General features: G+C 38.2%; 1 protein-coding gene and 1 non-coding gene across 4 annotated transcripts; one reads left to right on the top strand and one right to left on the bottom strand.

Annotated features, from left to right (window-relative positions):
- Positions 1–2,270: 2,270 nt before the first annotated feature.
- On the bottom strand, positions 2,271–2,374 carry LOC134647704 (U6 spliceosomal RNA). Its single transcript, XR_010096855.1, has one exon. It is a non-coding gene; the product is annotated as a U6 spliceosomal RNA (small nuclear RNA).
- A 989-nt stretch (positions 2,375–3,363) lies between these two features.
- On the top strand, positions 3,364–14,874 carry LOC134663065 (peptidyl-alpha-hydroxyglycine alpha-amidating lyase 1-like). Of its 3 annotated transcripts, XM_063519378.1 has the most exons (10): positions 3,364–3,578; positions 4,252–4,345; positions 4,741–4,978; positions 6,026–6,154; positions 6,394–6,545; positions 8,137–8,337; positions 8,709–8,892; positions 10,515–10,603; positions 11,653–11,790; positions 14,640–14,874. In XM_063519378.1, the coding sequence occupies exons 1-10, from the start codon at positions 3,489–3,491 to the stop codon at positions 14,792–14,794; spliced, it is 1,470 nt and encodes a 489-aa protein (XP_063375448.1). In that variant the 5' UTR covers positions 3,364–3,488; the 3' UTR covers positions 14,795–14,874. The 3 variants fall into 3 exon arrangements, with proteins under 3 accessions (XP_063375448.1, XP_063375449.1, XP_063375450.1); XM_063519379.1 differs by lacking the exon at positions 11,653–11,790 and having other exon boundaries at positions 3,365–3,578; positions 14,640–14,872; XM_063519380.1 differs by lacking the exons at positions 11,653–11,790; positions 14,640–14,874 and adding an exon at positions 10,883–10,933 and having other exon boundaries at positions 3,365–3,578.
- Positions 14,875–15,565: the final 691 nt, after the last annotated feature.

Raw genomic sequence — 15,565 nt, 5'->3', positions numbered from 1 at the left:
TAGCAACAAAACACATAAGGTACTAATTCATTTGATTAAAATCGCGCACATATCAGATTTGGTAAGCGCAACGACGATAATTTACATAATGATGCTTGCCATGGCGTAATTTCATGTTTAAACAATACAGAAGTATAATGTAGTTACTCGTATGAACTATGTCAGGAGGTCTTCTCGGACTTCGGATAAATTAATATCGTTTTTACAAAATTTTATTTAACTTGCCCTGTTAGTTTGTATACAGGGTGGATTTTCTTTTTGGGTCAGTGAGGGCAGCTACCAGATCCCGTGCTGCGACGAGAAAACGGTCTTAGAAAACCTTCCCTCGATTTCAAATTAATGAAGATTGGCTTTTACAGATTTTGGAAAAAACATACAGGGTGCGAGAAAAAGGTAATTTTTGACAATCTTTTTTTTTGATGCCAATCGATCCCATTCCTATTGAGGATCAAAAGCTTGTATGGAGCTAAAAAAAAATTCCGGCTAGAAAAGCCACAAATCGAGGAAAACTTTTCCCATACAATTTGTATGAAAATCAAAACTTTTATTTTTCACATGCTATTTTTCTATGACAATTGATTCCATTCTTATCTAGTATCAATAGTTTCTTTGGGGTCAACTTACGATAATGTACTAAAAAGCCACAAATTAATAAAAACTTTTTCCATTGACCCCAAAAAAACTATTGATACTGGATAGGAATGGAATCGATTGGCATACAAAAATAGCATGTGAAAAATATAAGTTTTCATTTTCATACAAATTGTATGGGAAATGTTTTCCTCGATTTGTGGCTTTTCTAGCCGGAATTTTTTTTTGTTCCATACAAGCTTTTGATCCTCAATAGGAATGGGATCGATTGGCATCAAAAAAAAAGTTTGTCAAAAATTACCTTTTCCTCGCACCCTGTATGTTTTTTCCAAAATCTGTAAAAGCCAATCTTCATTAATTTGAAATCGAGGGAAGGTCTTCTAAGACCGTTTTCTCGTAGCAGCACGGGATCTGGTAGCTGCCCTCACTGACCCAAAAAGAAAATCCACCCTGTATTAGTTAGTGTGGTTCAAATCTTGGAAATGGCATTTGAGCCACTTTCGGATTTCCGATTGAGTTGAAATTTTGGATACGTATGCAAATCGGATGACAATGCAATCGGGTGACAAAAATGACTAATAACTAGTTTTTTGCCAAAAACTTATTCCCTATTCCAATATCTTATACTGATAGGGTATGCCCATTATAGGGGGCCCATTACTGGATCCACGTCCATTACCGGGGTTCCATTACTGGAGCTTTGGTGTCCATGACTGGAGAAAAAAAACATACTTTTAATTTATTAATTATGTGGAAACTAACTGCAGTATCTTTGATACAACACGCCTGAAACATGAAAGAAGGATAGGATATTCATCTTTTAACAAGCTAAGCGGTAGAACTTTTACATGTATCAGGGAAATATCACAAATACTCCAAATTTCCTCTTAAATGTCCCATGACTGGTGCCGTTACTATATATTGGTTTCATCACAAATAACTTGACGTTAGTTTGTGAACGAATCAAAGATTCTTTTGGCACACCTTACGCAGGTGTAAACATGGCAGCCTTGCGCAGGTTTAGATAGGTACATAATATATTGGTTTCATCACAAATAACTTGACGTTAGTTTGTGAACGAATAAAAGATTCTCTTAGGCGCACCTTAGCAGGTGGAACCATAACAAACGTAAGTTTAAGAATAAGTATCATTCAAATCAAATACCCTGAGTTTATGGGTAATATTCCCTAAGTTGCGGGTTCCTTGCTCGACAAGGTGAAAGGCTTTACGCAGGCTTTAACAGGCACTTTTAGAAAGTGTCATTCACGATGACGTGCAGATTTGCCAAAACTAAACTTTAACTCTACAGTTAACTAATATAATTTGACAATATGAACCAAACCATGCGTCTTCGTCAATGAATCAATCTAAAGATTCCCGTATCGTTAATGCCCTTCCATGTCACAGGCTTCCGATTTTATTTAAAACGTTTAATTTAAGTGTACTATTTATGTAGGTAGGTAAGTAGGCTTAAGAATTGACCCTCTTGTATGTAGTTACGTATAGAATTAATAATCAAGTTATTCAAATTCAAAATAACACAAGCACATATAGCACCTACATGCAAGAGTTCTTTTCCTTAACCTTTAAAGCTGTAAGTACCTGCTAAGTTATATATTTAAGTAGGTACCTACCTACATAAATCAAAGATCTAGTTGGAGAGATATAAGTTGATAGATACAGAGTGAAATACTTCACGAATTCGCATGTCATTCTTGCGCAGAGCCATGCTAATCTCTCTCTATGTCTAGTCAGATTTAAGTTTATGTACTGCCGAAGTACTCACTTTCCACAAAAATAAATGCAATGTTTGCGATGTAGGTTTGTTCGTTACCTTGTGTCCCTTAGAGCGGTAATATCGTCGACTCCTATTCGGGTACACGTTATTTATCAGCAAGTTTATTACCAAAAAATTAATTTTGCAATATTATATTAACCCGGAACGGGATAAAAAGATAAATTGCTGATAGATACTTGGACAGATCCATTCGTATTCGAAAACACAAATCACTTGAAAGGGTATACCTCCACACATCACCATTTAAGTATTATATAATTTCAACCGTTATTATACACACACAAAGATTTAAACTAACAAGACCCGGAAGAGACTTAATAAAATTAAATTATAATGGTGACACGTGCACGCTTTACCAGCTCGATGTGTTTTCTACCATGTGATTTTAGTATTTTCATTGGCATAGCCACGGTGCGCGCAGGCAGCCTTTGAAAACACTTGCACATCACTATTCCGGATCATTTTTATTTGCTAGATAGTTTAACGGACAACTAAATTTAAATATTTATTTCGAACGGCAAAAGCCGTTAGAAACTGTTTTTCAATATAGTCAGCTAAACTGGGGTACAAATTCAAAAACTCACCAGCAGTTTAGCTTCACGACCTTCCAGATGGAAAAACAGCAAGCCAATGAGGTAATTTGCGTTTATTTCTAACTGTCAAAATTGTCAAACGCAACTGCCTGAAGTGGTGGGGGTGTGGGAGAGAGATGGACGTATATGCTAGAAAAGGACAATACGACTAACTACAGTGTTGCCACTCTCAATATATTACTTTAGGTTCCGAATATCGGTACAGTTGTTTAATGGGACGATATCCCTTCGCGCCTACATTTTTCAAATTTGCCGCCTTTTTCTACTGTCAAGATCTGGTTGACCAAGTATACATTCTAATTTTGGAAAACCGATTAGAACCGATTTGCATCGCCCATCACTAAATAGAAGACGTCATCTCGCCTGTGCTGTCACTATCTGTGGTAGGTAGCAGTAGGTAGGTGATAAAATTGATAAGCACACAGTACTTGTTGATTAAAAATTGAATCAATAGCAAAACAAACGGAAACGCGGAGCGTACGGGGAATTTCACAAAATTGTTATTATGCAAGTTAACGATATATTTGTATCAAACTATGCAGTCCAAGTTTTTATTGTCGTCTTCTGTATTATCAATTCCATTGTAGGACGAAAGGTAAGAATTTTAACGTATTATATACAAATTATTTCATATTAATACATTTAAATTAAAATCTTATATTTTATTACTATGTGACGATATTTGTGGAGACCTCTTACCGTGTATTTTATGATACAGTCACGTTTTATTTCACGTACGTAAGAAATTATGCTTGTCTTGTTGAAAACTAATAATATTTTTTAAATGTTGTAAACGAGTCAACACTAGAAGTTGAATTTCTTTATAACCAAATATTTACTTCACTACCTCCAGTTCAATATTGCATAGGCCTTACTGTATAAACCCCCGCTAGCCCGCGCTTACTGTATAAACAGTCTAGCTCACAAACATCATTACAAGCCAACATTCCAAAAATTTATTTACACGCCTCTAAGATTTTTGTGAACTCAACTACACTTACTAATTTTGTATGATCAATATCAGAAAAGCTTCCAGTTACTAGTGTTGTATTGTATTGCATACCTTAAGCCAATTTGCTAAGTCCTAAAGCTAGGTCTGCCATCTCTAAATTTGCCAAACCTGGACAAAGACTTTAAAAAACCCGGACATTTGGTGTAAATCGCATTTTCTCCCCGGATGTATCCGAACCCGACGATAACCTGGACGGATGGCAGCCCTACCTAAAGCTGACCCTCTTCTCTGTACCTCTTGTTACTGCTTGTTATAGTTTTCTGATGAAAGCTATTACCCTGGAGACTACTACAATGCCCAGCAAGCGCAGTATGCCAAAATTAAAACCGCGCTAGGAAAACTTGAACATGGTAAGTATTTGTAAATAAGAATAAGGATGAGTTTATACAACAAGAGGTAAGTTTACATATTGCAACTTGAGTAAGTGCGAGTTACACCCCCTGGACTTAACAGACTCATCAACGGCACCCGGTGCACCGTGGCAGTTTACTACTATTATATATAAAATTGTATATAAAGTTAACAAGAACAGTGTGATCATCTTTTATTAAAAACTTTGTAGCTTGGTTGGTGTTGCTATTTAAGGGTAAAATTGTTTTAAAAAAATGTGACAATTGTGGTAAACCATAGTCATTGCATTATGTTTTAATCAGTTAGACAATTGATACTGTACACATAATTTTTTAACTGAAAACTTCATTATAGCTCGCTTAAATCAATTCCATTGATCAATTATATTTCACAGCACCCCAGTATGTCCCAAACTGGCCTAACCCCAACATCAAACTCGGACAAGTGTCCGGAGTAGCGCTGGATCCAACCGGTGAGCTCATGGTCTTCCACCGAGCGGACAACACCTGGGATGAAACCACATTCACCATGCGTAATGTGTACCAGAAGATAGGAGAGCCGCCCATTCCTCATAACACTGTGCTGGTCTTCAATGAAACTGGAGAGCTGGTGGATATGTGGGGGAAGAATCTGTAAGTTGCTAAAGATTATTTGATTATTTTTAACTGTTCAGTCTTTCTGTACAGTCACGGTCCGTGATTGTTACGCCATTTAGGGTGCTAGATAAATAGGATATTCCAACCTTTAGCTAGGACCCTAAATGGCGTAACAATCCCGTGTGGTGAAAGTACATACTTTGATGAATTTTTATTTTTTTCCAGTAGGTACATCTGTTAGTACATTACGACACCAGGTGCTAATAGGCACATTACATAACTATATACGTCGAAAATTTAAAGCGCCATATGTACTGTAAAACACGTGCGAAAAGGTAATTCGCAATTCTTGTCGATTTAAAACTCTCCCTTCGGTCGTGTTTTAAAATTCGCCACTCGTTGCGAATTTCCTATGTTTCGCTCTTGTATCGTAAATTCGTAAATAACTATTATGTACTTAATTTATGTTTACAGTTGTTTCTTTTAAGTCACGTTTATAAAAACCGATAAGGACAGTATGGTTAGGTATAGTCGTAACATAAATGAATTGGTGGTTACACTGGTTACAATTGTGTACTTTTATTTATTTATTTGTAGTACTTGCCTGTTATTTAACAACTTCCAGCCCATAACAATGTGAATTATCGTAACTTTAACCCATTTTCGCCCAATGTACCTACCCCGAGTCAGGCTGAATCCCCAAACGAGCATATTGGACTGTAATGACCATACCTCGGAGTTTTGGTGCGGGAATGAAATAGTATATTTATAACTTTGTTCATTGTAAATATGTACCTAGTTATCAAACTATAAAGATAGGTAATAAGCTCCAAGTGTGCTTGAAATTTTCTGTTTTTTTACTAGTTTTTACCTATTTTTTGGCTAGTGTACACAGGGCGTAGGCAGGTACAGGCGGGGGCAGCTGCCCCCCCCGGAGCTCAAATTTTACATGCAATGTATGCCCCTCTGTGGCCTCTGCCCCCCCCAGACCTATCAACTCGCCACCCCCTAGTTCACTGGCTGGCAAAGCATTCCTACACCCAAAACCCCGAGGTATGCTATTGAGTTCCGCGCGTGTTGCAGTTTCTACATGCCCCATGGAATCACGGCGGACAAGCAGGGCAACGTGTGGCTGACCGATGTGGCGCTGCACCAGGTCTTCAAGTTCACACCGCGGCAGAGGGACCAGCCTGCCCTAGTGCTTGGGGAAAAGTGAGTTTTTGATCTGTTCTCTGAAAAACCGACCAAGTGCGAGTCCGACTCACGCTTGACTGCACATTTCTAATAGGTTTTCCTGTCTATAGGTAAAGAACTAAGTTGTGTATTTCTTTCAACATTTTAGACCCAGTAATTTCGGAGATAAATAGTCCCTCTGGCCTCCAGTGTGCTATATTTTGCTAGAAAATGACACAAGCATGATATTGTACTAATTATACCCCCTACTTCATTAGGTTCGTACCAGGCAACGACGAGCGCCACTTCTGCAAGCCGAGCGCCGTCGCCGTCCTCGACTCTGGCGAGTTCTTCGTGGCTGACGGCTATTGTAACACGCGCGTTATGAAGTTTGGCCCCGATGGGGAGTTGCTACTGCAGTGGGGTAGCCGTGAGTACCCAACAGCGCGCATTGTACCCGTTTGTACCTGTACTGTAGCTGGTTCGTACCAGGCAACGACGAGCGCCACTTCTGCAAGCCGAGCGCCGTTGCCTTTCTTCTTCGTAGCTGACGGCTATTGTAACATGCGCGTTATGAAGTTTGGTCCCGATGGGGAGTTGCTACTGCAGTGGGGTAGCCGTGAGTACCCAACACGTTCTGTACTCTAGCTGGTTCGTACCAGGCAACGACGAGCGCCACTTCTGCAAGCCGAGCGCCGTTGCCTTTCTTCTTCGTAGCTGACGGCTATTGTAACATGCGCGTTATGAAGTTTGGTCCCGATGGGGAGTTGCTACTGCAGTGGGGTAGCCGTGAGTACCCAACACGTTCTGTACTCTAGCTGGTTCGTACCAGGCAACGACGAGCGCCACTTCTGCAAGCCGAGCGCCGTTGCCTTTCTTCTTCGTAGCTGACGGCTATTGTAACATGCGCGTTATGAAGTTTGGTCCCGATGGGGAGTTGCTACTGCAGTGGGGTAGCCGTGAGTACCCAACACGTTCTGTACTCTAGCTGGTTCGTACCAGGCAACGACGAGCGCCACTTCTGCAAGCCGAGCGCCGTTGCCTTTCTTCTTCGTAGCTGACGGCTATTGTAACACGCGCATCATGAAGTTTGGTCCCGATGGGGAGTTACTACTGCAGTGGGGTAGCCGTGAGTACCCAACATTAGCGCACATTGTACCCGTTTGTACCTGTACTCTAGCTGGTTCGTACCAGGCAACGATTAGCGCCACCTCTGCAAGCCGAGCGCCGTCGCCGTTCTTCGAGGCTAACGGCTATTATAATACACACATCATGAAGTTTTGTTTTAATGGGGAGTTACTACTGCAGTGGGGTAGCCTTGAGTAGGTACCGCAATGTACCCGTTTGGAGAGTACTTACTACGACTCTGCTGAATTCTTAATAAGAAATAAAAAGCATTTATTCATAATATTCACAAACACGTGGAGACAATAAAAGACCGTGAGTACCTAACTGTTATATATTTATGTAGTTAGATACTAGATACATATTCTTGTGACGCTCAATCGAAACACATATGTCTACCGAACAGACAAGTTGTCTGAGACAACAGACGTTTTCTTTAGCCACAAATCCCAAATTTAACATTGGAGACGAGGATGGGATATATTTAACACATTAGCGCCCAATGTAACCGTTTAGGTATCATAGTGCTTAAGCGTGTACAGTGGGCGCGAATGAGTTAACCTTCTGTTCGAACCTGGCTAAATTGTAAGTCATATTTAATATACAGTTTGGTTAAATGGTTATATGTGACGTCCCACGGATAAAGGTACCTTATGGCCGTTGGCGCTTACGCTATTATTAACGCCGCTCCGCCGCCGCGCGCTATTATTATTGCGGCGCTATGCGACGTAAGCGCCAAGTGCCATAAGGTACCTTTTGCCGTGGAACGTCACATATTACCCTTATAACAATATCCATGAACTATAAAATTGTTAATCTTTGTTATAAAGCCATTTTAACCTTTTAACCACTATAATTTTTTACTACTAAATGGATAATTCTAATTTCTTCCTCAGATTCCCGATTCGCCTCCCCATTCTCATTCAACGTGCCGCACGCCCTAACTCTGGCCGAAGACAGAGGCCTAGTTTGCGTGGCGGACAGAGAAAACGGTAGAGTCGCCTGCTTCCGTTCGGATAATGGGACCTATGTCGTTGGGTTCAAGAACTGGCTTATCGGCCCGAGGCTGTTTAGTGTTGCCTATTCTCCAGTTAGAGGTAAATTTGGACTTTGTTTCTATATTATATCCCACCATATTACTGGCTTACAGGTCCGAGAAACCTCGTAGTTCCCATAATAATAAAAAATAAAAAACATAATTGCCTTAGAAGGTAAATCAGGTAAACCATTGCCCTGTATGTCTATATGTATTAAAAATACCCTAAGATAATATGATATTGTCAAGCGAGGTCACTAGGGCAGGGCTGTTGGTGTAACTTTAACATTTTTTTTCACAATTATTATAATTCGCAAATATTTCATTTGTCTAATGTTACTCCTGTCCCCCGTTATCCCACTTGACGGTAACAGTTATGTTGACTTTTCTGTACTTTAGTGTAACTCTGGTTAAAAGGTTAAACCTCACCAGGTGGCCGCCTCTACGTAGTCAACGGGCCGTCGGGCAACGTTCCTGTGCGAGGCTACGTCATCGACTTCACTTCCGCTCGGCTTATCGGCACTTTCGCTCCGGAGGCAGAGTTCAGCAACCCACATGATGTGGTTACTACCGCTGATGGGTCTAAAGTCTACGTCGCCGAACTCAATCCTTTCAGGTGACTATTCTTACTACGTATGTGACTACCTTATCGTCAGTCGTCACTATAGCATTACGGCGTTATTCATAAACGGCTGCTAAGTTAATCAGCTGATGATCATCGTTTGTCCCTCTCTATGGCATAACAACAGATAGGAACAAACGACGATCATCAACTGATTAAGTTAGCAGCCGTTTATGAATAACGCCATTAGTCTTTAGCTCCTGAAGCGGAGTTCAGCCAACTCCACTTAAAGTAGTTACTAGCAGGGATGTTGCGGATGCCGATTTTTTGACATCCGCGGATGCGGATGCGGATGCGGATTTTTAAAGGCTCACATCCGCGGATGCGGATGCGGATGCGGATGTCAAGATTAGGTACTTAGAAAACGTCAAATATTACATTTTTAGTTTTTTTTATTAAAAAAAAAAGAAACGTTTAGTATTTGAACAAGAATATAGGTGCGTTATATTTAATAAACAGTAACTTGGCCGACTTTTCTGGATCTAGACCAGTGTTTTTCAAAGTGTGGGTCGCGACCCCCAGGGGGGTCGCGGCACTTGTCCAAGGGGGTCGCGAAGTTCAGCTTTGAGAGAAACTTATGGAAAGCAATTTCATTGTTAAAACTTAAAAATAATCCAATCCTTTAAATTTTAATGTTTAAAGGTCGTTAATGTACATATTAATAAAACAAATCATTACCTATCTGGTAAACTGTATTTTAAAAGTGAAGGTTTAACTGTATTCAGTGTGAAGAATGAGCTTGTTTCATTCTGACTCTTAATTTGTCAAACCGCGGTTCCTGCCGCGACACGCAGACGATTAAATCATTTTCCGAATTCAATCTATTTATTCCTTTTTTTGGTTTTGATATCGACCATTGATGAAAACGTAAGTTCGCATAAATATGAAGTAGCAAATGGGATCAAAACTTTAACGGCTTTTTTGCCAAACACTGACCAGTGGTTCCTTTGTTACAGGTACTAGATAGAAAAACGTAGAAACGGGGTTTGGGGGTCGCGAAAAATTTTAGTGGTCATAAAGGGCCGTGACACCATAAAGTTTGAAAAATACTGATCTAGACGATTTCGTTATAGGTAATTACGAAATTACCTAGCACTTACGCCGCCGCTAAGACGTTCCTGTACCGACTTGTTCGACATCCGCATCCGCATAAGCTCCGCATCGATTTTATGCGGATGCGGATGCGGATGCGGATGTTGAAAATAATGCGGAAGTTCCGCGGTTGCGGATGCGGATGCGGATGTTCGCAACATCCCTGGTTACTAGTACTACCACTGATGGCTCTAAGGCCTATGTCAATGGTTACTATTATACATGTAGTTGGTCAGACCAAATTTGTCAGTAAATAAGAACAAGTTATCTTAACCTTTTCTTTTGGGTGCTAGTACTAGTGTAAGACAAATATAGTATGATTCTCTCTGTCCTTGTTTGAAATGAGACAGGCCTTTGACAAACTTTAGTAGATAATTTAAAAAATCCATAATTCTTATTGTCTACTTTAGGCTCACCGCAGTAAACACAGCGAAATGTTTAACAAAATAAATGCTGTTTTAATAAGGTAGGTAATCTACATTTATTTATAATCTAGAATTAAACTTACCATTTTTTAATTCTAGGGTATATAAATTCGAAGACGATGTGTTGCGGAACGAAACGAAAATTGAGAAGAATATGAGCGTGCCAGTCAAACCTACAACCACTATCGGTAAGTAATTTACAATATCAGCTTGTATTTTTGCCCTCTATATTGTGTATGACCTATGTACAAAAAAGTAATCATAAAATGATATGTGAGTATAAGGTTAAATCGTAGTTATAATTTAACCACATGCAATGCCTTTACTATAAAATATACTTAAATATTACTTTCGTAATGATCACGTAATTCCACAAAATATCTAATTTAGGTTAGTGGTTTATTAAAATAATTCCTTAGTATTTTGTATAGATTTTATTTTGTACTAGCGTATTTTTTCGTTTTCAGAATTTTGTTTAACTCACCCCTTTAGGTGCTAAAAGGTAATTTCATCGTTCTGAAATCCTTATACCCTTCTATTGTTTTATCCTATCATAATATCTTTATTTTTTTTATGTAACCGCATTAATGATTTATTTAACTATATTTTACGTTATTAAACGTGACTGTAAATATACATCTATATTTTATTCTTTATCTGGAAATATACCATAATTATATGTCTATAACTCTATAAAAGGTATTTCTATGCTATCGCTAATAAAAATAATATCAAAGTCCCAAATGAAATGAAAGACGCTTAAATCACACTAATGATGCTTTTTTATCTACTGCTCTAGTGCCCTCAAAATGTAGTCAAATCAAGTCCAAAATTGCGATACTCGAATTTGGAGTCGCTTCATAAAGATCATACAAATAATCGACTCTCGTTATTTTGTATGCGTACATAATATGCAACACATAACCAGGGTCAATATCAGAGCGTTTTTGTGCCCCTAATTTCTTTGGACACATTTGTAACGAAGTGTTTCGATTTTTTGATTATATTGGTTAGGTCCTTGACCAAACAATAAAAAAAGTTAAACTCACTTCTTCTGAAACGTGTCATGTGTCCAAAGAAATAAGGTGATATTGACCGTGTATTGACCCAGTAACCATACAATAAGTCGCCCGCAGGATAGACTATTCATCTTTTTCTATCCGATATTAATTGACGGGTAGTTTAATCTCGTATACTGTCGCATCGCACTCGTGCTAAGTCCGCCGGTATGTCATAGCGCTCGGCGACCAAACCGCCATGGTGCCGCTGGACACCTGGGACACTTGGCGCGGCGCGGTGGGCGGCGCGGCCGGCGCGGCGGGCGCGGCGCTGCTGGCCGTGGCGGCGCTCGCGCTGCTGCGGGCCAGGAACAAAGGTAAGGACGAGCAGGCCGAGCCGCTTGTCGCCTAAACGTGCCCGGTTATATGGAGTTTAGAATTTTAACCTTTTCACCGCTACCTCTATTCCTGATAATGCATGTATAAAATAGCGGCGTTTTATACTCGATAAAATCGGTAGTTATTTTTTGTGTCTAATACGACTTCAGTGTAAGCGATCTATTGATTAAAGTCTGAAACGCGACCATCAAATTCTGGGTATCATCTTGGGTCGTCCCATTCATTTTTCGTCAAGTTCTTAAATTAGTCCTATTCTGCTTTCGTCACTCATTCTACATTGAAAGCCACCGACGATTATGACGAATGTAGAATGAGTGACGAAAGCAGAATAGGACTAATTTAAGAACTTGACGAAAAACGAATGGGACGACCCAAGATGATACCAAATTCTGTTCGCTAATCTCCAATTTAAAATAATTACAACGACGTGATGCCCGTAAATATATGCTTTAGAGATGATACAAAGAAAATATTTGACGCGTAAAATAGATAAGCCAACAGCGCAACTATGTCTTTGTAATTTGTTAATATGGAAAACCTTTACCCGTTTACCAACAAAAAATCTAGGTCACATGACTTTAGGGTTTTCACGTTTGGAATAACCAGTTTCCTACCTAGTCCTCTTGCCCGTCCACTTTACAAAAATGTTATAATATATTAGAATATTTAGATTTTATTTTCATTTTCTCAATACGTATCGTTTTCTATACGTACATATTTCAATACGTAAGTAGCCAATTTCTTTCGAAAAGTAGACATCCTAATCCAAATGTTTCTCGCAATGTTAGTTAGGAATTACATTTTATGCGCTCCGAAATGTAGGTATACCCGTTTTATATAAAGTTAAGCTAGATGATTTAAATATATATTTCAATGTTTTAATTTATCTACGCGTACCTAGTAGAATTTATTTCTGTCTCAATTTTAGTGTAGGGACCTACTTTAAGTTGTTTTCTCTTTTATATTTTATCCAATGAAGAAAATACTGATATAAATTTATTAAATACTTACATTAATGAATACTTAAAATAAAATTCTTTAGTAATCAAACGTCATTCCTGAAATTAATTAATTTTAGGTTAAACACCTTTTAAAAATATAGCTCTAAATATGTAACCAACTTTACCTACTTACAACGAAATCGCAAAATGGATTAAGAAATGATTAATTAATTTGAATGGGAATACGAATATTTTGCATGTTTTAAAACTTTTTATGCTTTTGGGATTTGTTCTTTAATTTTGGTATGCAAGATTGCAACACGCCATCTCATTACTTGGCGTGTCGAAAACATTTTTCACGCTAAAAGATCATTATGTTCTAGCTAGTCTTGCATGCCAATAGCCAAGCCAACTGAGATTATTTTTGTGCGTTTTTACAATTTGAATGTATTATAAATTGTATTGTAATCATAGTATTGGTCTTGTTCTCCTGTTACTTAAAAAAGTTATCACTATAAATAAATTGGTTGACTAAACGAACATTCTTACATATCCAACAAAGAATCTTCAAAAAAATTAGAGATTAATATGTTAGTAGAAACTTTAGATTTTTTCATTTGTGATCTGATGAATTGATGATCTCCTTTAAGCTTTGTGATCTGATAACCTTTTGACCGCCGTTGATAAATGTAACCATTTACACATTACGATCGAAAAAAATTGCGACGTATTTTTTGACATTCGGTGAACAAAAAGTTATCATTATTTCTTTTAAAATTGTACACACTACATTATTTTTAATCTTTATATACATCTTTAATATTACGTTACGCTTGTTTACCATTCCTAGCACAATGTGTTTCGTACAAACTTTATTTATTTGTAATGCTAGTATTTATTTTGTAGTACTCAAAGTACGTAATGTTTACTTTTAGTTATGCTTATGCTTTAGTACTTAGTGATGCGATGTAAAAATATTTAATTGAAATATATTTATTGGAAGCAGCTTCTTGTATTTTTATTTTTACGCACCGCCTCCTCGCATGTGTCTTGACCACAGTTTTAGCACAATTTTAAATTACATAGCACTAGAAAATAGTTCAATTTTTCGTGCCCATCCAATTACATTTTATATATGCGTAAGGAAGGGGTCCTCATACATCATCTTACATCACACATACATCTTACACATGAATTGCAAAACTACTGCCAACCCATGACTGAAATTATCAGTTCCTTCATTGAGATTATGCCAAGCGTAACATTTCATTAACCTAATGTCTATGTAAGGTAAGGAACGATATTTTCTGCTCCATACAACCAAGGCTCGAACCCAAATGACTCGACCATCGCACACATGAAAATTAAAAGATACCTAAATTAAGTTTCCATTCCCACAAGTGTTGCTCGCGATTTTTGCACAATTTGGGTATTCGGGTAGCAAAATAGCAGTCGAAGATATAGTTGACTCAATATAATTTGCACCGATTCGAACAATTTGTGTAAGTTGTTCGAGATACCCGTGCAAATTATATTTCGTCAACCATATTTTTTTCACTACATAACTACAGGTCATAATCATAATAGCCGGGAAGGATTACCCTTAACATTGTTGGTAGGTAAATCTTAAGTTATCGTAACGTCTTCAGCTTTGTGCGACTAAATTAATTTTGCAACTGAATATCAAAAAAAAAATCTACGAGCCAGACCAAAACGTTAAAATACTTAAGCGTAACAAGCTAATGCGAGCATTTCAATGAAACTAGACGAGTGGCAAGTTATTTTTTGTTTTTTATTCATATGCCTTTTATTAAAGAAATGGTTATCAGTTGGCCGATGTAGGCTAGGCCAAACAAATTCCCTACTTCAAAAGTCTGGTTCAATAGGTCGCAAAGGGGTGACGCGACGCCGCTGGGAGTACGGTCACGGCGAGTTCAAGCTACGGCGACTGCTCGAACGACGGCGCTTCACCCGCGTACACTCTGACGACTCGGACGAGGAACCCGCGCCGATGCTGCCACAGCCCCCTGCTAACGCGTGATCACTGCGACTCGACTCTGGATTATTGATGCGAATTGCTTGAAGAAAGGTAATGTTCAGAAAATAAAGAATAGGGAATCAGGCCAATCAGGGATGAATGTCTAGAGAAAGCTCTTGCATCTGATACCTTTTTATAGACTTCCATGAGCATACATCCCAGTCTTATACCTCTCGCGCCGAATGATGGTCCCTACGACAGTTCCTTCAAGTGTCTTTTGGTTGGAAATAATATTTTAAAAATTAATCATATACCTTATTTTTATTAGGTTCTTTTAATGTTACATTTCTAAATAATTGAATGTGTTAAACTTCCATAAATGACTAGGAGGAATGAAACTTTATTACGTGACAGCGAAGAATGGTTAGATTTTCTGCTACTAAACGGTTGTACCATTTAACGATTTATTTGCAATCATACATCAAACTTGCCTAACAGATGTGAGTTTTCGGTGTAGGTACTTATATATTTATATTTTTGTGTCTTTGATTTAATAATATACTTAGTTTTTAGAAGTTGCCTGTCGTACAAACTTATTGTAAAGTATGTTACCTTATAACAAAATTAGGTTGAAAAATAAGACGTCGGTTAAAGAATAAAGGCCAAAAATACGTAGTTATGTAGTGTTTAACTTATACACTTTTGTTATATGTATTAAATAAATATTCATTTTCAAACTTCTATCACCTCATTGTAATTGAGTTATGTTCTTAAGCTAGTTTATGAAACCCATAATCAATCGAATACTTTCTGTAGGTACTTTTAAATATGTGC

The sequence above is a fragment of the Cydia amplana genome, chromosome 4, assembly GCF_948474715.1.
Source record: "Cydia amplana chromosome 4, ilCydAmpl1.1, whole genome shotgun sequence".
NCBI classification, from domain to species: Eukaryota; Metazoa; Arthropoda; class Insecta; order Lepidoptera; family Tortricidae; genus Cydia; species Cydia amplana.
This window is presented reverse-complemented; position numbering and strand designations above follow the sequence as displayed.

Bases quoted from the DNA above. Each gene is read 5' to 3' on its own strand.
- LOC134663065 (XM_063519378.1), top strand. From the start codon at position 3,489: ATGCAAGTTAACGATATATTTGTATCAAACTATGCAGTCCAAGTTTTT. The intron at 6,155-6,393 runs GTGAGTTTTTGA...CTACTTCATTAG, and splicing joins GCCCTAGTGCTTGGGGAAAA to GTTCGTACCAGGCAACGACG. The intron at 8,338-8,708 runs GTAAATTTGGAC...AAACCTCACCAG, and splicing joins TGCCTATTCTCCAGTTAGAG to GTGGCCGCCTCTACGTAGTC.